The 24,122-nt window shown below is 42.2% G+C and overlaps 1 protein-coding gene across 2 annotated transcripts in view; it reads right to left on the bottom strand.

Annotated features, from left to right (window-relative positions):
* Window positions 1–7,577: 7,577 nt before the first annotated feature.
* Window positions 7,578–24,122, bottom strand: part of SORCS3 (sortilin related VPS10 domain containing receptor 3) — a 551,877-nt gene continuing 535,332 nt past the window's right edge. The window contains exons 22-27 of one of the 2 annotated variants that reach the window (XM_028514086.2): window positions 23,461–23,573; window positions 19,494–19,625; window positions 16,854–16,953; window positions 15,785–15,890; window positions 10,352–10,512; window positions 7,578–9,504 (exon numbers count right to left, since the gene is read on the bottom strand). In XM_028514086.2, the coding sequence (XP_028369887.1) occupies window positions 9,440–9,504; window positions 10,352–10,512; window positions 15,785–15,890; window positions 16,854–16,953; window positions 19,494–19,625; window positions 23,461–23,573 (677 nt within the window). In that variant the 3' untranslated portion in view covers window positions 7,578–9,439. The remainder of the gene's footprint in view (window positions 9,505–10,351; window positions 10,513–15,784; window positions 15,891–16,853; window positions 16,954–19,493; window positions 19,626–23,460; window positions 23,574–24,122) is intronic. The other variant, XM_036027268.1, reaches the window with a different exon arrangement.

Genomic DNA, 24,122 nt, shown 5'->3' with positions numbered 1-24,122 from the left:
CAAAGTGCTTATGGATGGGACGTTGCCAGCAAAATTGCTAAACAAAAAAGTTTGTCTATTTTTGTGAAAGGGATAAGACAAAAGAGTAACAGAGAGCAACATAAAAGCCATTTCCTTTGCCAGGAATCTTGAGTAATGATTTCCTGTATCTTTAATACTCACTGTGAAAGACCAAAGTAATTACAGCTTCTTTTTCCATTTATAAAGACCAATAAACCATTCTCTCGCAGATGTTATGTTACCACAAGTCTCTCTTGAAATTATTGCCCATCTTTGACCTTTGAACATTCTTATTTTAACTCTGCTTAATAATCAGGATCGCAGAACACTCTTTTTATGCCTTTTTAAAAGTTTATTAAAGAGGATTCTAATGAAATACCTGGAAACCCACTAGGTCTGCACCATTGTGGACATTTGATGTGACTTTAATTTCTTCATTTGTTTAAAATTATGAAATGAATATATGCTCTTTATAAAAGTTTGGAATATTTAGAAAATACAAACTTTGTCATGTGCAGATCAGAAGGTCAACATTTTCCTAAGTCCAAGCCCCTGATATTCTATTTGTTATTTCGTAATTGTCATTCCAGCCCATTTCCTGCCATTCCCACGTCCCCACTCACCCTCCAGTTCTGCCACGTCTTCAACTTCCAGACCTCTACCGTTGTGCCAGAAAGAGAGAGAAGGGAAAGGGAGATTCTAAATGGAAAAAAAGTGTGAGCAAATTCAACACTTTTTGAATGCCTAGTAATTTCCTTTGATAACGCTTCCTTAACTTTCACCACCACCCTTTCTTCTGGAAGGGTGGAGGAATTACCCCTGTCAGCCTCTCTGAATTATGAAAGTACTTCGTGTTCCTAAAAGGTATGATAAAAAATTGAATAAATACTTACAAGAATGCTCCTTAAACTTTAAATTCTGCCAGGTCAGGAAAGGGTTGTGTATTCATATCTGAAATTCCACCACCTCACGTAGTGCCAGGCACTTAGTTTCCTAGTCCATTCTCAATAAATATTGAAAGAATACTGACTTTACTAATGAATTGAAGGGTTATGTCAGTGGACATGCCTTCTCTGTCCAGAATCGACTGGGCCTTCATATCCACTCACTCACCGCCTTCGGTGGTGGGGGAAGGCTAACGTCTCTTCCAGTAAGTAGAACAGTAAATTCGAATGCCTCCACTCCTACTTCAAAAGCCAGAGCAATACTCACAGGTTTATTCCCTTACATAGTCTCCTTCAATATTTAGTTTTCTAAGGCTGTTATAACAAGTGCCACAGACTAAGTGGCTTAAACAACAGAAATGTGTTATGTCGCAACTGTGCAGACTAGAAGTCAGAGGTCAAAGTGTCAGCAGGGTTCTTCCAGGGCCTCTCTTTGACTTATCAGTGATATCTTCTCCCCGTGTCTTCGCATGGTCTTCCCTCTGTACCTGTCTGTGTCCTCCTTTCTTCTTCTTATGGCATATCAGTCAGGTTGGACTGGTACGCACCCTAACAGCCTCATTTAACTTGATCACCTTCTAAAGGCTTTACTCCTTAATACCATCACATCCTGAGGGACTGAAGGTTCAGGCTTCAGCATATGAATCTTGAGGAGGTCACACAACTTATTCCATAAAACTTACGCATTGAACACATTGCCTGAACTTTCCCAGATGGGCAATTTATATGGAATGTTGAATCTTCAGTAAGATGGTGATAGAAGAGGTGCCTGGAGTTCATTTGTTCCAGAGGAGACCCTTGGTAAAATGCTATCTGCCGGGAAAACATTCCAGTGCTTCCGGATTCTCTTCCCTGCAAAGACGTCTCCCTGCCTCTTTCCAAGCTGTGTTCTCCAAATCTGAGTCGAGTCCATGGGCTCCCTCCCAGTAGCCTTGCCATAAATTCCTTTTGCTTGAATTAGCCAGGGTCAGTGTTTATTTTCCTATTAACTGATATAATATTTTTAAAATCTTTTTTAAAAACCAAGGTCTTGAGCTACATTCACTGACCTTGACTATGCAGGAGTTCACCACGCCAATGAGAGGCACTCAGAGGGCTCCGAGGCTGAGAGGCAAGCTCCAGAAACAGCTCAGAGGGTTGGACGTCCATGCATGGGCCAGGGCCTGAAAGGGAGAAAGCAGTTCAAGGGTAAACGGAACATGGACACATCTCTGACTTTATGCTCCCTCTGAATTGTAGGTTAGGGTGACCACACATCCTGGTCTGCTTGAGACAGTCCTGTGTCATGCTCGTTTTCCCAGAGTAATTATTAACAGTGCTCCATTCACCTCCAACTGTGTCCCAGTTTGGATTAAAGAAATAATATGGTCACCTTTCATTAAGTCGTTTTAATCATTGATGTATTCCCAGTGCCCAAAACAGAGCCTAGCAGAGGGCAAGTTTCAAGAAACTTTGGAATGAATGAATGAATAAATGAATAAATGAGTGGGATCCTGCTTCTTTATCAGATAGAGATGCACATTTAATTATTTATTTTTATTTGACTTGATGTCACTTGTTGGGTTTACATCACTCAGGCAAGAGGCTCTGGAGAGCTCCCAGGAAGAAAGGAGACATGGTTTGGAGACCAGCCATGTTCCTGTTGGCACCCATGGAAGGGGTGGTTGACTTTTCAAAAGGTATGCATATCACCACGGCAAGGTATGAAGTCCACCTGTTGTTGGAAAGTCCGCCAAGATCTGAGCTCCGCTGGACTCAGGGCTCAGAGCTCCTTCTCCCCCTACCCCCATGCCTGGTTGAGGCTCTGATTTGATCAGTAGGCAACCACCATACCACTAATTAAGAGGCAGGAGGCATAGCATAGCATGACTGGCTCCTGATGAGCACATGCTGCCTGGAGTTGTCTTGTTACCATTTTAAATAGATTAGAAATCTGGGGAGCATTTGCATTTTCCCCTCACAGAGGAAAATGTGAAATTGACAGGTAGGAATGAGAGCCTGTATCAAGTGGAGCTTTGTAATTAACAAAGATTAGCTTTATTTCTCTAGGCTCATCTCTCCTGCCTTCTTCCCTTGGCCCTCCTCCCTCAGAATGTCCCAGCTGCCAATGGAAGAAGCCCAGCTATTCTCTAATTGAACCATGAGATTTTGGAAGGTCAGTGCAAGAAAACCACTCTGGTGCTCCAAGGACACCGTGTGTTTTTTACGGAGACAATTATGTGCTTCCCAGGTGATTTTATCTAGAAGCCAAGAAAGACAGATTAATGACAAGAAAAACAATTCTGTTCTGTCTCTGTTGCGTCTGCATAGCCTCCTTTCTCTTCCTGTCCACCATGCTTGGACACAACATTAATGGCAGCCAGTGCTTGGAAGACTGATGGCAATGAACACTATGTAAGAGAGAATAAGCAATAAAGGGCCCTACATCATAGGAACAGCTTCTGGGACAGGCTCCAGGGAGGAGACATGGGACTTTCTCGGTGGGGAGAAATCCCTGGAGCCCAACAGCCTTCAGCACATGGGAAGCTTTAGACACGAACATTTCAGCAGAGGAAGTCTCGGTTCCTCAGGGACCAGACCCCACACTTTCTCAAGAGCAAATTACTGAAGGCCCCACTTTATCTGGCTCATTTCTAATAGCTTCAAACAGCACCAGTCCCCAGGGACTAAGCCGTCATGACAGATGGCAGGTGCACCTGTCACGATCTATTTTCCTCTGTCTTTCCTGACATTTTGAAAAGAATCTCCGTCCTGTACTCACTCTCTCAAAGAGCTCTCCTGGAGCTGTGACCGGAATTGAAGGAAAAAACCATGTCCTTGGTCCCTCCAGATCTATAAAAAGATATATATTTTACAAATCATTGTTTTATCTTCTATTTCTCAAGGTGTAAAGATGGAGACACTCAAGTCAGTGACCCGCAGGACCCCAGGACCTGCAAGTGCACACGTCATCACAAAGGCATTGTACAAGAAGGAAGGGTAAGCCCAGAGCAAGCTCTAAGTCCTGGAGCCCAAAACCATAAACAAGCAAGGTCAAGGTGTTTCTGTCCCAGCAGCCTGGCTCCCTCCAGGGCTGCACCACCTTGGGCAAAAGTGAACATGCTTCAGAACCTGAGAGCCTCCAGTCTAACTTTATGAGGCATCCCTGCCAGCCCTGATGAGAAGTGTCCCACTGTAATCCCCGCCAAATCATCCACGGAAAATCAGATCAGTTGTATTAGAAAAAAAAAAAGGGAATGCAAGCAGCAGTGACTTTTGGAAGTAAGGGGTTACTTTTAAGCAAAATTCTCTTCTTTCTGAGGGAGATGCTGAGTCTCCCCAGGTAATTCTGAATTTCCTTGGGAAGATAGCCCCAGGTGAGAAATCGGTCAAATCATTTTTACCACTTGAGTCCAGGGAGGACAGAGAAAGGGATTTAGCACAACAGAACTAGAGCCTCTCAGATTCTAGTCACTATTTCTCAAGCCCTAGTCATTGTGTGTATGTTTACCCAAACTATCTCCTTTGGTTTAAGACCCAACCCTGTGACACAGATGTCATTATTGTCAATTTATAGACAGGGAAATTGGACCCTGGTTATGGCATTTTATCTCTCTGGGCCTCAGATAATTAGAAAGTAATAGATGCAAGTTTTATTGAGACTCTCAGTCTCCAACTAAATTGAACTCTGGCCAGCCTCTCCTGCTTTAAAGGGCACTCTGCTACTCTAAAGTTAATGGTAACTAATATAAGTTTAAGGGGCATCACAAGGCCATCATACTTTGAAAGGTAATCATTGGGTTACATCTGGTCTCCTTGGCAGTACTGTCGGAGCAGACAAGGGAATTTGGCAGGATCTGGTGTGTGCGTCAGGATGAGGCATCCCCATAGCCTATGTTTGCTCTCTGGCCTTCTTCCCTCTGAACAAGGCCAACCACTTTAAAAGATGAGCAGCACAGCATGGGAAGCCAGGGCCTGGCAGCTGTCTGGTGAGCAGCCTTATTTCAGTCTAGTGAAGGAGGCAGGGGCATCAGGCCATGGGCTACTGAACAAGTGGGTCAGCAGGTCAACAGCATGTGGAGGATTGTCAGCTACTGAATGATACACACACTTGAGAAGTTAGAATCTGAACCATTCTGGGTGTTATCAACATGAGCCATATCGGCATAACCTTTGGTTTCCCTACTGATGCTCAATGATCTGCAGTGCGATCAGCTTTGCATTTGTTAGGGAGTCATATGGTAGAAAGAAGACTTGGGTCCTAGCTCCAGCTCTGCACTAATTTGCTGTGCAACCTTAGGAAAGTCACTTTCCTCTCTGAGCCTCAAGATATCCCCCTAACTTAAAATTCAGAGGGAGCATAAAGTCCATGTTCCTTTACCCTTGAAATGTTCTTTCCCTTTCAGACAGAAGGAGGGAGTTCTCCTGGTCATCTCTCAATAATCTCTGACAAACAAAGCTAGCCAGTGAGGCGGGCCATACAGTGCATTCCTTTTACAAACAAGGAAATCGAGGTCCAGAATGAGTTGATGAAAGTAAGAGATCTACTAATTCCTGGTTTCATATTCTTTCCAAGGCACACTACATCACCACCTTAATTCAAAGTGTGTTTTTGTTCCAGATAACTCAATTAGGCAACTCTCTCAGAGTTGCAGCTGTTGCCTAGAAGGAAATGAGTAAATTTGGAAGCTGTTCTCACTCCTGTAAGTGAAGGCACCTTGTATTGTACCATGGTAACGGGAGCCAGGACAGTGACTTTTATCCAGTAACGCTCCCTGAACTCTTTTGCGGCAGATACAGTTCTTCTCAAACATTGGTGCACAAGCGAGCCATCGGAGAATCTGCTTATGGTGCTGATAGCTGGGCTCCAGCCCCAGAGCGCTTCTGAAGGTTTACTTATAAGGTCTAGGATGGCCTTAGAAAAAACAATTCTGAGGCAAAGAGTGTCCTCACCGCTGGTGAGAAGCCCAACAGAAAAGTAGCTAAAAGTCAGTCTCTTTGCACACTCTCTGCCATCTGCCTTTGCTGGTCTAGTACTGAGAAATGTGAGATAACTGTGCCAGTGATGGGCAGAGGCTGTATGCTTAGCACGGCTTAGCTCAATGGACCAACTGTCTCATACTGTTTCACCACTTTATAACTTCATCCTTTTTAATCTGGTGGAGCAATTTTATCAACCCAACATAAAATTAATATGGTAAGAACTCAGATCCCATTGGAAAGCAAAAACGAACACATTTTAAGAATTCACCTTTGAGTGGGATAAGAATATTAGACACTTTACACTATTTGGGAAGCTCAAAACCACTGAAAATCCCTTAAAGATATGCAGGTACTCTACGTTATGAACAAGCAGTGACATTTGGGGGGAGAAAAAACACTGCTACTCTTGCTTAGAGGTACCATAAAGCTAACTCCTCAATATTGGAGGAAGGTATTTATATAATGTAAATTCATTTTTTTAAAAGGTGACTATAACTCAAGAAAATTATGCTAAGAATATAATACGTAATTTTAAATATACTCACAAATCAAAAATGCCCATCTTTGTTTCATTGTACATCTCCGATTTGAATTCAGAAAACATGATTCTAGAATAGCTAGTTAGTATCTAAAACATGGAAGCAAATTATTGCCCAAAGCATTTTGATTTCTTGATTTCCTGGGATCCATGGAAATTTAACACATAATTTTCTACACTATAAAAACTCAAACATTCAGTGGAGAGCCCTTATTATAGGTACTTAGTGCACGTCCCCCTGTTACCTAGTGTGCAGAAGAGCCACTCACTCATCCTTTCACACTCCTCCCTCATCACTGGGCAAGAGAAGGTTTGTTACTGGTGTGATGCGTTAAACAGCGTGCAGAAGAAAAAGGGAAAGAAAAAGGATATGTGTCTAATTGAGTTCCTCTCCTGCTTTTATTTCTTCTGCTGAAATCTTTAAGACCTGAATTGCAGGTTACAACTTTACTGCTCCCTGGGACCTGAGCTCAGAGAAAGTCCATGTAGCTACCAAGACACGTGCTCAGAAATCCTGGCCACAAACATCGGAATGGGAAACTTGGATACTGATTCAGATAGTCCATCTAACGAGAGCCCCTCAGGGGGTCACAGAAAATGAATAGGTAGATTGAACTATTGTTCTCAACTCTTCATGCCCTCTCTGAATCGGAACTATATGTCCATACTTTTCGTCATGGACCTTAGCACCAGTGTAGGCAGAGTCTGTTTCCCTAGACCACTGATCTTGGATGTGGCCATGTTATTTTCTTCAGTCAGCGGAATGTAGGTGATGGGTAAATAGGAGGACCATTCTGAGCCAAGGCATTAGCGACAATGGCTATTCTGCTGGTCTCACCATGGGGTGGGGGGCGGGAAGGGAACATACCCTGGGTGGCTGCTGGTCTTGGAAAGATGACAACTCATGCAGCAGACCTGAAGCAACTGAAGCCTGAATCCAAACTCACTCAGGAGAGCCTGGTCCGTCCCAGCTGAGCCCAGCCAAATCACAGCCAACCTAAAGACACAGAAAGCAAAGCATAAATATCTGTTGTTATAAGCTATTCATTTTTTTTTTGCCATTGGCATTATCACAGCAACAGTTGACTGACAGACTAGATAAAACTGCCCAAAGAAATCTCAGACACATGTAGAGCTTTGATGTACAAAAATACATTTATTTTCAACAATTTCAAAACCACTGTCTTTTTTACAGTAGAAATATTCAAATGGAACAATAAAACCAAAACAGTATATATACATATACTGTATATATAGATACGACTCATGCATTTATATTCCATTGTTTAGTACAAGTATTGCAATTGTCTGCCCCATTTAACCCTTGAAACAAAAAAGCAGGATCTTTAGAAACACTCCTAATCCTGGTCTATGCTGTAGCCAGTCAGATATCCGTACATCACGTTCTCATAGAGAGAAATGTGAATGACATCCCACAAATACTAACAGGTAACATTTTGGCCTTTCCTCCCATATATATATGTATATATACACAGTGTATCATTTTCTAGAACAGTGTGCACAGGCTGAGCCTGAAAATCAAAAACTGCTTACAGCATGGCTTAAAGGGAACCTACCGAAAACAACTGGCGTGTATGAATGTGTGAAGGGGCAGGGTGTTGGAAAGGAGAAAACTGGTGTTGGGAGCCACTCACTCCAGAGGCAAGAACTATCTTAAGGGAACTGAAGGCAGACATTTGACTTTAAGGAAGTTGTGTACATCTGACAAGCAAACAGCACAGCTTTGCTAAAATCGTCTTTGACTAATACCATTAAAGACTAGACCCCTATTTGGCCCACAAGGTTTGCCTGGACTCATGATTCTAGAAACGGCACTTCCCTCCCGACCTCAGTCACCCCTCCCATGCCGAGAGCACTTGCTGGGCTGAACCTAGTGCCCAGAGCACTATTCTCAGCTAAAAATAGCCCACGCATCTTTCAGAAACATTGTACATTTCTTTGGAATCCAACCAGAAAGCAGATTCATTGTTGTTTTTAGATCTGTTGCCTGGCTTTGTTAGCGAAGAGCATTTTCTTGTGCTGATATCCTCCCTTTCATCCTCCTGGAGGGGAACCCCCGTCCTCCATCTGGATCTCAGATCGAAGTCTCTAGTGGGTTTCATCTGGCAACTTCTTCCATGTCACTGATGGAACAATAAGACTCCATGTTCCATGATGTTACTATAGTCCTTCCTTTGCGAATCATCCCAAAGAAGCTCCTCTGCCCTCCCCCCTTATATACGTAAGTGGAAACCAGCTATGGCATGGACACAGAGATGCAAGAGTTAATTGTGACAGACAACTGGAGAGCATCCAGAACCCAACACGTCAACCAGGCCTGGGGTTGGTCAGCTCTGAGGGTGAGTGCATAAGCCAACACACACGTCTTTCTTTTTTCTGTTTTCTTTTTTACTAAACATTAAATTATTTCTTAGGAAATAAAAAGCTATTTACATTGTAATTATATACAATAAGCCATCAGGAGCCTCGCTATTGACATGCACGAGGCTGGGCCTCCTTCATAAAGGTGTGCACACTTTCTGCAGCTAGTTCACGCCCCACTAACCTACCTCCTGCGGATCTAACTGGAAAATGGTTTATGTTTTAGATGTGTGTACTGGGGGATGAGGTTGTTGGTGATTTGGGGGGATAGGAGGTTAATGAAAAGCCAATCCAACTTAAAAAAATAAAAACAGAGAGAGATCACAAGGAAAAAGAGAGTCCTTGAACCATTAATGGCAGAATAAAGTGAGAAGGCCATGGGGAAATGCGTGCTTTGCCCATAGCACAAACATAGCCATTTATCCTTTTTATCTCTTTTTAATCAGCTAGGAACATCTCCCAAAGCTAAGTAAGCATCTGCCTGCTGTTTATGAAGGGGCCCTTGGTAAACAAAGGGTAAAAAAAGACATTTCATTTTCTTCCATAATAATAGTAATAGTAATCATCAAAAATAAAAAGTCAGAAAGATGGTTGACCACGCGGCTTGTTGGTGTTAAACACTAGTGCAGTTGGGAATCTCCTTTGTGCTTTCGCTGTTTGCAATGGTGGCAATGCCTCCTGCAGGGGAGAGAGAGACAGGGAGAGAAGGTGTAAGTTTCATAAGGGCAGGAGTCTGTGTTTGATTTGCTGCTCAGTACAAAGCCACCTTGAACAGGTGCTTAATACATGCTTATTTAATAGGGCACCTAGATATTCTATCCCGTCAGCTCACTGGCCTATCTGATCTACATCTAAAATGTGCCATCTCCCACACCAGCAGACAGGTAGGAGCAACATCTTGCCATCTTATACTTTACTAATATCTACAGTGATAGGCACCATGTACTGAACACTTACTATGCGGCAGGCACTGTGCTAATTGGAATAATATCATTCCATCATGGCAAAAGTCTCTGAAGGTAGGTACTATTATTCCTACGTCACAGATGAGGAATCTGAGGCACAAGGAAGCTGCTGAGCTCGTAGCCTGGCAGAGCAAGGAGACTGGCTGAACAATAAAATGGACCCAGGGTTATCGGATGGCAGAGCCTGCATACTGTGATTATTAATGAGGACATGGAATGCTTTTTTTGTGTGGTTAACGATCATGTACTGATAATTGTTTTTGTTTTTTATTGTTGTTCATGCTTTTGCTTTATAGAAGAAAAAGAAAAAGCTCAACAGTGATGGATAATTGGCTTCATCTCTCCCCCGCTCTGGCTTCAACAATTTCAAACCTGCTCTCCTTTTAAGGGAAAATAATTTTGCCAATTGCACGTGTCCAGAGGTGGCAGGCAAATTTTCAAACACGATTATGTCACTGTAGCCCATTCTAGAAGTATCTGAAGAACAGGCTTAGTGGGTTGGCTGCCCGAGGGTCTAGAGGACAGAGGACACAGGAGCTCAGTGGTACCAGCACACATACCTATGACCCGGGTGTCCAGCTCTTTGTCCAGCAGTTCCTCAGGCTCGGTGAAGTCACTGAGTGTGATTTTGGGGGCGTTTTCACTTTGGCTCACTGACCCAATCATCTCCTGCTCCTTGTCATGTTGAACTTGAGCATAGATGTTAATCCAGGGGATTTTCCTACATGGGCGGGAGCAAAACCAGATTATGATCACAGGGCATATTGAACTTGGGCATTTGGAAACCCTGGGCGATAAGCCGGGCGATAAGCCAAAGGAAGATGCTAGGCCAATGTCATGGAAAGGGAATGGTCACCCAGACACTGGGATCATGAGGCCAAGAAACACAGAACCAGAGACCCAGATGCCCAGGGGGTATGTAAACCACAGAACTCCCCAAGAAATGCACTTTCTTCTGGGGCAAAACCAAGCAGGTGTAAACAGAAAGGCAATGCTCTCTATCATGTATGCACCAGAATCCTTGTAACATTTATCCATTAATAAGAGTTTAAAGAAACTGGACTTTGAGACTCGTAAGGTTGTATCGTAGTGAAAAGATATTTTTTCAGACGTTTCATTAATTTAATCAATTCACATTGGTTTCCTTTATGAACAGTCAAGAAATAAAAGATGTATAGCTTTTGCTAGTGTTTTTTTTTTCAGAACATCATTCATGGGCCGAGTATCTGAAATACTTCCATAGTCAGTTTCCTCATCTGTTCAATAGGAATAACAATAGCTTTCTTTTAGGGTTGTAGAGAGGATTAAGGCAAAGATTAAGAGAAGTTAACTTTTTTCAAAGACACAAAAGTAGTGGGTTTGGAAACAATGCAGATGGACTTGAGGTTGGAGGAGCAGGCAGGTTCAAGTTCAAATCTCAAAGGATTTATCTCCTGACGCATCTCTATTTATCTCCTGACCCACTGTGTTCCAGCTTCCATAGCCTTCTTTGAATTCCTACAATCCAGCGCTTCTCAAACTGTAAAGTGATTATACATCACCCAAGTTCTCGTTAAATGTACTTGTGGCTCTATTGGTCTGGACAAGGTGGGTTGAAATCTTGCATTTCTACCAAGCTCCCAGATGATGCTGATGCTATTGTTCTGAGACCCTAACTTTGAGTTGCAATACTCGAACCATCAAATTAATCCCCATTCTGGGACTTCAAAGCAACTGTTCCCTCTGTAATACACCCCTTCCTACTCATATCATGATAGTGTCATTCAGAACGTGGCTTACATGTCATTTCCAAGAGGTCTCTCTTGACTACCCAACCTCTCCTCTTATGTAATGAAATAGTGTCTATGAAAGAAATGAACACGGTGTCTAAGGTGATACAACAAGCAGCATTTGTGACTTGTTTTCTATCCAACTTGACTAAAAGTCCAATGTGTATAAATCTATGTTTTTATCTTCACTGCTATACACTTAACTTAGCACAGTGCTTGGCACATGGTTTATGTTCAGTAAGAATTTGTTGAATGAATAAATGACCTCAAAACATGGGCTCCTTCTACTTTCTATTTTCATATTATGTTCTCAAACAAAATAAACACAATGTTTTTATCTTGCAATATTACATCAAGAGGAGATCTCTACCTCATTAAACAATGGGGAGGTTGGACTGATGTTCACACATTTCATGAAGCCGATCACTGGCATAGATGTTATTCAAATCTGAAACATCTGACAACCACCCCAATCTAGAACATTCTGTGCATTTCACTCTGTTGCTGTGTCACCTACCAGTGATATTTTCAAGCTTCTATATCCCACCCCCATTCCAAAATCCAATGGATGTAGAGTGTGGGGGGCATTTAATTGGGCTTTCCTATAGCTAATTCATAAGGGAAGACAAAAAAAATTAGGTTTAAAACATAGGTAGTTTCTACCTTTCCTTAGCATTCAGTTTTCATGTTTAGTGGGAGGTATCCTCGTGGCTCCTACTGGTCTGAACCCGTTTAATATAATTTACAAGAACCTTGAATGAATAGACTATGAGAGGCAGCAAAGCACAGGCTCTCTAAATGTGCCTAATTAAAAATTTATGCTGGCCCCTACTTTCTTATCTAAATAGAAGTGCAGCCTAATGACTTAGATTTCTTCTAATCATAGAAGTACATATTACTCATGAACATTGGGATCAACTGTAATATTTATTAGGTGCTGGGGGCAGTAAAAGCATTCCTGATCACACAAGCCTGTATAATTCCAGAGTTGTAGCTAGAGTTCACTGTTCCCCCACACCCTCATGCCCCTTCCTGCTCTCCTAAGGATACCTGTGAGGATTGAGATAAATTTGCCCTTACAAAGGTTGTTCATTTATTTCAGTCTCTAAAAACAGGCAGATTCTTTCAACATTTTTAATTGATGTTTGGAAGAGAATAAATTTTACATGTTAACAATTTTCAGCATTTCAAAATTTGTCAAATTACTTTTCATTTCTTAACACATCCACTTGTAGGACTGTTGGGAATCTAAGTCAAGACTAAACCCAAAGTTTGCAGATAAGAAATGTGGGAAGTAGATTTAGAGGCATGTCTTGGGCTCCACGTTCCTATAGATTTAAATAAGAGCAGTAAGATGGATCAACCCAAGTCACCTATAAAAGCTTCAGTTTTTATTTGTTTGTTCCAACTATGATAAGTGCTAGGAGCCCACGGGAGGAAATTTAGAGACAGTGAAGTAGGCTTCAGACTATGATGAAAGCCTTACTTAAAAAAATACTGAAAAATGTTTTCTTAAGTAACCAGGAAAAAAAAAGAATCTATAGTATAGAAAGAAGGGAGAGTTTTCAGAAAATAAAAGCCATCTTATAATGATTTTTAATTATCTTGTCTAACATCAGTAACACCAGTCACTACAGAAGAGCAAGATCAAATGTGAGAGACAGGGCGATATTTACTTACAATCAGGTTGGGGCTCATGGTATTTCTATTCTCCTTCCCCTGTTAAGTGAGGACTTGGGGTACTGAGATGGTTTTCAGTGTGTTGCACACAGTAGACACTCAGTGAATTTTTACTGAATGAATGATTGGTTTAATGAGTTAATCCTGGTGATTAGAAAGAGAAAATTTTGGGTCTGACAACTCAGCATGGCTAGTGATCTGAAAATCAGAGTTGCCCTTTCTCTACACTGTGTTACCCATGTGTTCACTGGGCAGGTTTAGGTATTTAAATTTAAATTAACTAAAGTTAAATAAAATTTAAAACTCCATTCCTCGATCATATTAAAGCCATCACTGGAGTTCCTTGTGATAAGGAGGAAGGGAGGCCAAAGAAATGAAAGAAGATCCAACAAGACCTCCACCAAAGGGCTTGAACATTGGGAGGAAAACTTTCAGAAAAAGTGGCTAGAAAAACAAAGGCAACTGTTGATTGGTAACTCTTATCTGACTCCGCTGTGTATATAGTTTGCCTGGTGTTTGTTTCCCGTAGGCTTGGCTGCATGATTCACTGTCAGGGACATAGAAAGGTTGCCTGCTATTTAGGGATTACTAAGGTAGAATAATTCAGAGATGGCACTACCTGGCATAAATCCAAGTATTGAAGTGTACACATTTAGAGACGCCTGCATTAACAAGTTGACTGTCTGGGGAGTTCAGCAGCATTTATAAGAGAACAGAAAACTCTGCAAGTCCTTGGAAAAGTCTTGCCTTAATTTGTTGACACCTGACACAAATACATTTTTGCAGGACATCTACTGACCCTTGTCCTCAGCAACCAGGGAATTCTAGGGGCCAGAGAGGTAAATTTGGGATAGTTCATCTTCAAGCTGCTGCAACCACCAGGCTTCCCAACAATCAAATACTTAGATGAATAAAAGTGTGCTTTGCTTATAACTGAAGTACATCCATACATGGGCGTTGCCTTGACCAGACTGTTTCTCGATTGAATCTTTGCTCTCTCATTGCAATATGAAAGGTTTCCCCTTCATTTTCAAAGGGAACAGGGCAGGTGGGCTGACGTGCTTGATCCAAGAGAACGTGAACTCATACTGCTCTACAAATTGAGTGGGAAGTAAACCTCATTAGGTCCTTCTGGTGGAGGGTGTTGAAGGATTCCTGCTGTTCTGGACAATGTAGAGATGGATAATAAGTAAAAGTGGTGTTTTGAAGCCTGCGATATCCACTAGAGGAGAGCTAAAGGGAGCTAGGAAAGGGGTGGACTGAAGCACCTTTACCACTGATCTCTTCCAAAATCTAAAAGCGTTACATTCAATACCTAGAAATACTCCCAGGACCAAGTAGGCTTTCAAAACTCATCTGATGATAGTTAATAATAGTCCTACTTTACCCAGGCTTCCTATGAAGCACATTTATATGCCAATTATACAGTTTTTGTGAGTCTACTATGAGCCAGTTTGTGACACAGAAGGCAGCTTTGGAAGGCATGTTTTTTGTTATGTACAATAATAACTTAGATTTGTTGATTATTTAGTATATACCTGGTATAGATATCATTACATTTAAACCATATGCCAAACTTATAAAGTGTTATTGTTTTCCTTTTTTGACAGATGAGGAAACTAACATGGCTTAGAGAGCAAATCCAGTTGCCTAAGTTTACAAGTGGTAAAAATAAAAATTGGGTCTTATTTCAGAGTTCATACTCTTAACTAGTCCACCTCTTGGTAGAAGTGTTGCATTATTTAAAGAATGGTGAAGACTTATTGATTTCAATTCCATGTTTTTAAATAAGTATCCTGTCATATTACTCCTCCTGTGGAGTAATATATATAGAATTTGGTTTTCATGATCAAATTTCCTTTACAAACAGGAAAGGAGGAAGGAGGATAAGGTTTATTTTTTTTTAGATTGTATTTATCTATTTTTACAAAGAAGGAAAGGGAGGGAGAGAGAGAGGAAAAGAAACATCAATGTGCCAGAGAAACATCAATTGGTTGCCTCGTACACACCCCCAGCTGGGGAGCTGGCCCACAATCTAGGCAAGTGCCTGCCTGGGAATCAAACTGGTGATCTCTCGGCTTGCAGTATGATACCCATCTCACCGAGCCACACCAGTCAGGGCAAGGTTAAATATTTTTAGCATTCATATTTACATAGCTGCAGCACAAGATAAGAAAATGTGTGTGCATGTGTTCGTACATGTGCATTTTCTCTACTTAACCACCCTGAATGGTTGCTAAGTTGCAGAAGAAGATATCCTGAATATATGAGACCTTATTTTAGAAATGTAGGTGAGGTTTGAAAACTCCTTACACTTCTCTCAAAGAAAATAAATTGATTTCATAGACTATCTTTCATTTCCCTAGCTGAATATAGGTATAAATTAGGTAGAGTTCAGATTATTCTTAAACTTATTTATTCCCTGACCCTAAACCAAACAGAGCTTCAAGGAAAATTAATGTCATGTAAGTGGGATGAGTTTTGGAATGTTGGTTACGAGAAGAATCAGCCCCAAGATCAAAATGGAGTGATGGTAGTACATACCTTTTAAACTTGTAGATCAAAAACACAGCCAGGCCAACAAATACCACCGACAAGAGCATAAGCATGGCTGAGCTGCTGCGCCCAGCACTGGAGTCCACCAGTGGAGCTAGGAGGAAAGAACATGCTCACTTGGAAAGTATTAGCTGAAGTGAGTACCCGTTGGAAAAAGGAGGCCAGGTGGGTTCCATCTTTCTATCCAGTCTCCCACTGCCCTGAATGCCATCTGGGCACAGGAAGCTTGGTTTCAATGATGCAATTATATCCCGAATCATGGCTTCTTATGGAAAGTAAACCCCTCTGCCCTTCCAGGGTGACTTGCTGCTCTTGGTGTAAACTGAGGACACACAATGTATGTCCAGCTAAGGGAAGCAGAAGAAGGGCTTAAATGCCCTGTCTCTTATACAGCCTGAGCATCTGTCAACACGGTTACAGGTAGCTCACGGGGAAACTTTGGATTAAACACTGGTGCAATGTTTCAGTCTCTTTACCCAGTTCTGGTGAAACACTGCTGGGTGAGCACATCTGGAATCTTCACATCTGGCAGATTTTAGAGCAATAAGGGACGTTTAGCAAACAGGCTATTCCAAAGAGCCAGAAGTGGATGCCCAAAGGGACTGATCTTCTTTTATTACTTTTACAAATCAACCAACTACAGTTGATCTCTGTTTCAACTTAAACTTAAATTATCTGATCTGACTGACTTACCAATCAAGATTTATAGAATCAGAAAATCACAGACATTAAGAGAGTATAAGGACTGCCTAATATAATCCCAACTGTTACAGCTTAAAAAAAAAAAGCCAAGGCCCAAGGAAATTATAGGTTTTCCCCGAGATCATCCAGGGATTCAATAGCAAGGCACTTCTAAGAAAGTTTTTTTGCCACCTCAACAGGAAACCTCGAGAAAGATGTAATTAATCCTTTTTAACCATTCCTATGCAAAAGGGCCCTGCCACAAGGCCATTTTCAGGCATTGATGGAGAAGTGTTTGCTAATTATCTCCCCCCTTTTCTCTCTAGGATAGCAGACCACCATACCCATTTCCCCCTGACTCCCAACAGGCACTCACCTAATGTCAGCTGTGTGACATACACAATGACTTGAACCCCTGGCTTCAGTTCAAACTGGACCAAGTTTTGGTTTAGAGCATTAAACAGCATCTCTACAATCTAGGGAAAAAAGACACAGAGGACACATGGCAAGACATGCCCTGTGACAATGCTCCCTCATAGAGTAAGAAACCAGGGTCAACAGGCAAAAAAAAAGAGAGAGAGAGACACCATGTTAAATCAGAGGACAGACTATTGGGACATCTTTATCAATCTGGTTCCCTTAGAGCACCGTGAAGCCAAAAAAAAATAAGTGGTATTATTCACTTATACTGGAAACAATAATGAGAGAGAAAGAGGTGTGTCCAAAGTCACCTAGTAAATTCAAGTTGATAATGGACATTGATATTTCCTTCAACGTTTAGTTCACTGCTCTTTTATCCATGCCTTTTAACTTACAACAGGAAACCCTGCAGTGGGTTCCAGTGAAAGAAAGTCAACCCATCATTAGTTCTTTAATCTGATCAAGTAACACCCAGAGGGCAGACAGGTCCCGCCAGGGTTGAGCAGGCACATATACTCCAGCCCACCCCTCTGCTTTTTCCCCCCTCTCTCAGAGACAATGGGAGGCAAACATCAAAGTGGAAGCTGCCTTCTTTTTATGGGATAATTTTTCCTCTTTACTTTTCCCCAGCAAATCTCAGAACACATAACATCGATTTAATCAGTTGCTAATTCCCACATGGAAGCATAGGCAGACTCAGGCTGCTGTCCCTAATGCTTATCTTGCTGTACGTGCCTCAATATCACAGCTGCTATTCATCACCGTAATTACCGGTTTATCTAAATGGATGGATATTGTAGTTTCCAAGTATAATTCACACATGCCACTTGCTCTTTCAGAATAAAGAGGTCTTGTAAAAGTGATGTATGCATTAGCTGAGTTTATTTCTGGCCAAGTTCACTATGCGACCCTGAAATGCAAGGATCCACTTCATTCCCCAGAGAAACGACAGTGATGACATCTGTGCTGCTTGAGACTTGAGACAAAATGAGGACGATGTAGGGATGGGGCACTGGCCCCGTGAGGAGCAGAGGGATGTGGAAGATATCCATACAATGATCACCTCCTATGGGAGCAAAAGTGTTTGATTCATGCCGATTCTTTGCAGCCTTATTCTTACTTATTTTTACCTCTGACTTAGCATCGGGGAAAGGTACGGAAGGGTGGAGCAGAGCAGACACCAAGACTCCAGTATGAGCAGGGAGTGAGGGAGAAGCATGGGGCTGACCATCTCCTTTTCCTCCTGGATACTATGCTGATCACAGGAACTAATTGTCCCTTTAGTAAGGACCACAAATCACAGTCTCATTTGGAAATACTGCTTCCTTAGTCAAAGTAAGATGAGGCAATCCATCTCTCTCCACAGAAACATGTTTAAAGTGTTAGGAACCGCCCTGCCTGGTTTCAGAAACTGTAACCCTGACACATGGCTAAGGCTGAGTGAGCAACCTTGGGACCATAAGCCACTAAGGGGATGAAGCTTATCTCTCTGGCAGGGGTGCAGCTTCTGCTCCTTTTTCTTCACCTTGCCTGGCCCCCAGTGCTTGATCAGTTAGCCAATGATGGGTAAGATTCCAAAAGGGGGAAACAACCTAAGACAGGAATGATCACAGGGAGGCCCCAGGGAAGGACTTGGGGGGCTACAGCAAAAGGGGGTGATGGACCCTTGTCCCTTGGTTTTGACAAAGTCTGAGTCCTCATTCTGTCTGCAAGAAGTCTCCTAATTTCTTGGCTGCCTTACTTCCACTGCCTGACTTTAGCCTAAAACAATGACAGAGGGTGGTACTGCCCTGTGCTGGAAAGGGCGGGTTCCCCGAGTGATCAGGCCTAAGAAAGAATACATAAAATCCTGTGAAACCTGCTTTGCTACAAATGCTCTAGATTAAATGATAAAGGTCTGAGCAGGAAATGAGTTTGTTTCCCAAAGTTCTGTAGCCCTTTAGCTAACAGACCCTGACTCAAAATAGGCCCTTCGAGTTCTGTTATCTATTGTTTGATCCTCACTGCCTGACAATGATTAATGAGCTTTACCTGTGCAAAATGAACCCAATAAAAGCCCACTGAAGAAAAGGCTCTTGGCCCTTCTCCTTTGAGAGATCGGCCACCTTTCCTCCCCATGCAGGTCATATCTTGGTAGACTTATTCTCATCCGTGGTGGCTGGGGGTGGGGGAGGGTCTGTGGGCGGAGCCCCCCCACACTAAAGCAGTTCATGTTCTCCCCAGAAGCAGAACTTAGATTGACCACGATCTTTAAAGATAAGAAGCAACATTTCCCCAGCAAAAGAGAAACTCAACTTCCTCTCTCTTCTACCCACATCTCTTTCCCTGGGGACAAGTCACTGGGTGGAAGATAGAATCAAGGTGTAGGAATGCCAGCTGTTGGAATGAATGACGCTGAGCGCTCCAGTCTATGTGCATCTGTGTTTATTTCAGATTAGGCTGATTATTTTTCAAAGCCCTGAGTACTGGACAAACAGTAGCAGGCTGATGAGCCAATGGGAGAGAACTTGCCTCCCTGTTTGGATGGAATTAACTTTGGGTCCCCCTAGAATGTGAGGTACAGGCTAGTGTTCTAGCCAAGCTTGCTTTCACTTACTTGTTCCAGGTCCCCTTCATTGCCTTTCCGCCTCTCCGTCAAGTTCTTTGGGGGGAGAATAAAGAGCTCTGCTGACGTAGGGAGGCCAGGGAACACAGCAACCAGGATCTGGTCTTCCGGGACACCAGTTACCTGCAAAGGTGTGCAAACCAAAGAGGGAAGTCCTAGGGAGCTAGCCTTCCCTGAGTCAACAACAAGGAGCAGAACATGCACAGGGTTAAGGCTTCTATGTTTTTTAAATGCAGCACTTTAGGCACAGGATCCAATTGACATTCAGGCTTTCTCTCTGTTTCCCACTAGAAGTGCTAGGTAAGGAATTATTAGTTTCACAACCTACTCTGCTCTTATGTACATTTTTACTGAAGCTAAAATACTATTACAAGTAATTTCCAAATTATTGTTTGCTGGGAACATTTACAAAAGCTCCCTGCATATTTTCTGTTTTTCTGCACTAAAATTCTGGCTCAAACATGAACAGACTGGCTGCAAATGAGGAAGAAGAAGTTATAAACAAACCTGGGAAATGCAAATGAAAGGGAAAAAAGCAAAGCAGCACTGGTTTTCACTTACTAAAGCAGGATTTTTTATTAACTTAAAACAGCTAATATTGGTGAGGCTTCAATTAAGAGGTTCCCTCATTTGTTGCTGGCAGCAGTAAAATTGGTACGGATTGCCAATTTGTTTTTTCAGAAGACTTTGAGGCCATAAAAATGTTCAGACCCTTCATTCAATTACTGTAACTTGGAGTGTTTGTCCTAAAGAAATATTCTAAAATATAGAAATAAGGCATATGCAGGAAGAAATGCTCCCATCCTTACTTCTAATAGCAAATAAGTGGGAAAAACAAAACTATTTGAAAAAATTAAGTAAATAATGACATCATCAATCTGATGGAACGTTTCTCTACCGTTAAGATGAGAATTAGTGCCATGAGCAGATATGAAAAAAAGACTCATGATAGCTACATTCTGATCTATGTCCTTCTATTTCTTTGGTTACAACTCTATAAAAATAAAAGTGTATCAGAGTAAAAGAGCAAAACAAACCACTAAAAGTTATGTTAACATGCCGAGATTGTGAGTTAATTTTTCTGTTCTTGAGTGTTTAGTTAAAGGAGTGTTTATATTGCTTTACGAGAAAAACTTAAAAGTAAGCTTCTGTCTGAAAGCAAATTCCTAATGAAAACAAAACCCTTGAGTTTTCCCACTATAAAGCAGATGACTATTCTTTCTTTTGTGTCTTCTGAAGGTCTCACCCAGAACAATACTTCTCCCTGTGCCAATCCAGATATGATGATGTAATTTCTGATTTGGCAGAAATACTAGCCTCCTCCTTAATGATCTCTGCTGAAAGTGACCTCCTCCGTGCCAGCTTCCTGCCTTAACCCCTCCCAGTGTACTACCTCCACCTCATTGCAGGGACTTAGATCATGGCCACTGTGACAGGTGAGTACATCCATCAGTACAGCCTTTTCTCTGATAACTTCTTATCATAAGTTTGCCCAGACCTGCCCGAGGGGATCTGTGGTCGGCTCACTCTTCAAAAGACGCTTGGCAGAGCAGAGGCTCAACAAATGGTTGCTGGGTTGCATGGGAGTGGAGGGGTTAGTTGTTTCCCATTGCTCAGCTCTGTAACTAGATGTAGAGATTGGAGTCAACTCTCAGAAATGTGACAGTGAACAGTGAAAGGGTCAACTTGAAGAGAAGTAATAAGCAGCAGTCAGAAACCTAGAGTCCGCCATGCAGAGAGGCATCCCCTTGGGGCCTGGGCTGGCTTTGCCAGGGGCCTCAGTATATCCTGCTGGAAGGTAAGAGCCTGAGTAGCTGGAAGTCTCGGTGCCCAGCGGCATGGGGAAAGAAGGCTTATCCTAACATCAGAGGGAACAAGTCTCCAGGGACCAGGCTGAGGACAAAATGTAGAGAATTACCCCATGGAGTGAAGCGGTAAGCCGCGGCTGGTGTGACGCTTTGTCCTAGGGAACTGTCATCTTGGGGAACATCAATCAGTAAGTTAGGGACCTTGGGTCTATATGTCTGGAGTCATTCAATCTCATCCAAAGGAACATACAAGTGATTTCTTAGTGATATTTAAGACCAAGGTATCAACTGGCATGGCTGATTATTATTATTTATTAGGATCACTATTATAATTATCAAGTTATTTATGTAAAAGCTTGTGCGTTTTTAATAAATCAAATTATACAAAATACAACACAAGTATGGATGTTTCGCAGTCAAAGGCAACCAAGAATGGCCTCCTTTTAATCCTTTTCTATGAGCAATCTCTGTGTCAAAAGATTTGAGGTGAAGTTCATCCTTTGAACAATTCCCCACAGTAATGCTCTTATGCCTCCACTTTTACTCCTTCTGCTTGCTGTCTGTCAGCTCCTTCTTCATGTCTGTCCATGGAGCTTTCTCCTCTGTCTTGGGAAGTGTCAGCACCCATGTTTGCTCTGCCCCCACACCCCTAAGGGGAGGAGGGTGTCTGAGGACTGCCACTACCTCAGCTCCCGCATCTCTACCTCCAGCTGGAACTTCTGCTTGACCTTCAGATCTCTATTTCCAGCTCTCCTGGCTATCTTAAACCAGGTGTTTCTCCCAACTCAGATGAAAGATCAAATCATTATGGTTCCCACAGCATGTTTCTCCTACATTGTCCCCATCCTGATTAATGACACGGCTGTCTCTTACCTACTCTCTAATCAGAAAGACTCTCCCTCCCTCTCATTCATGCTACATTGTCTTAGTCATCAACTCTATTATTCAACCTCCCAAGTAGCCTTTGAATCCTTCCTCTTCAGGATTTTATTATCTCTGGCTAGGATAACAGTGTCAGTCTTATAACTATCATCTTTTGTGAAATCCTCCCCCACTCTATTTACTTTCTACCTTAGAACCCATCCTCCATATTGCCATTAGAATGGATATCTAAATTATAAATCTATTGTCAGGAATTTTTGCTAAAATTAAAAAAAAAACACATTTTACACTTCTCAGTGCCTATAAGAGGCAAATCAAATCCCTTCTAGGTTCTCAGGCCCTTTGCAAAATGATTTAACCATACCCCCTGAACATTATCTACCCTTGCCCTTAACACCTAAAGACTGGCTACACTAACTCTGCCATTTTCCAGACAGACTGTGTTCTTTCAGTAGTCCACAGCTTTGCACATGCTGTCCATTCTACCTGAAAGATGTCATCCTGTTAACCACCACTTATCCTTTAAAACAGTCCAAGCATCTTCTCCAAAGACCATTCTGATAGTTCATAAGTATTTATTGAATCACCAATATGTGCTAAGCTTGCACTTTTCTGCATAAAGTGAATCTTGCTTCCTGCCATGCTCTTTTGATGTGCTAGCAAGCCTCTAGCACAGAACTAGCTGCATATTAGAACTGACCATCTTTTATTCATCTTTATATTCTAGTGCCTAGCTCTGAGAAAAGGTTTAACAAAACCCTTTCACCTTTCTCTGACCTTGGTTAACTCCAGAAAGTCTGCTGGCGTGCTCTGTTTCCTGGCCTTTAGCCTTGTGATCACCATATATGGCCAACAGTGGTCTTGGAAACTAAGTGTCTGCTAAAGAAAACCCTTTTGGTGGGCAAAAAGTCAGCCAAGTGAATAATATTAGTATAGACTCCATGAGTGGCCCTCATTATTTCATTAAAGAGGTCAAGCTCCTGTCTTAGAAAAAAAATTGTGATAAATATGGGGCCAATCTCCACCCTCAAACATTGGTCTCTCTCTCTCTCTCTGTCTCTCTCTGTCTCTCTCTCCTCTCTCTTCCTCCACCCCACCCCCACCATTCCTCTCCATCATTATTTCATCCCTTCCATTTTTTCTCTTTCTTTTTACAGAAAATCCTAATCAAACTACAGAATAGTGGTTTTTTTCTATGAAAAGTTACTCTGGAGGACACATCTGGCACTTTGTTCATAAAGATTTAAGCACATATACAGCCAGCTTACCTTAACCAGAGCTCTCTTGATGACATTGCCAATATCTTGCCTCCACTCCGGAATGTCAGGATTGTGGTAATCCAGGTTAGGGGAGAATGATAACAGCTGGGACTGGAAATATTCTGTAAGAAGAGAGAGTGTGTGAGTGATGCTGAGAGAGGGTGTGAGAGGCGAGAAGACTCCACCTTCCCCATGCTTTAGGGACAGGTCTGCTCTTTCTTGTAGACTCAGTTATAATTCCTTCATTTCAGCCTGTCCCTTGGCCTCTGAAAGGTAATGGGTTCTGATGACTGGAAGGAGATTTGTACTCCTACCATTTTTCTTAGTTCCAAACATCTTAAGTGCTTCTTATAAAAGAATATTACCTGAAATGAAACATAAGTATAAAACCCCAAAAGAAGGAGACTTTTGCTAGTGTAAGTGGTATCATACAGAGCCAGTGACGAATCATTAACAAGTTGGGCTTCATGAGAATAGAATCTTTTATCCTTCCCCCACTCCCTGGTCCATCCTGCTAGCACTGCCTCAGGGCTGGGGTGCGGGGGGCCCAGGCAGAAGGTTGAAACCTCGGATCTAGGGTGTGGGTGATGTTCAGTTTCTTGATCTGGTTGGTGGGTACACAGCCTCGTTCACTTTCTGGTAATTCACGGAGCTAAAACACTCATAATGTG

Source organism: Phyllostomus discolor, chromosome 5, assembly GCF_004126475.2.
Source record: "Phyllostomus discolor isolate MPI-MPIP mPhyDis1 chromosome 5, mPhyDis1.pri.v3, whole genome shotgun sequence".
Classification (NCBI taxonomy): Eukaryota; Metazoa; Chordata; class Mammalia; order Chiroptera; family Phyllostomidae; genus Phyllostomus; species Phyllostomus discolor.
The sequence above is the reverse complement of the archived record's forward strand: the minus strand, read 5'-3'. Positions and strand labels throughout refer to the sequence as shown.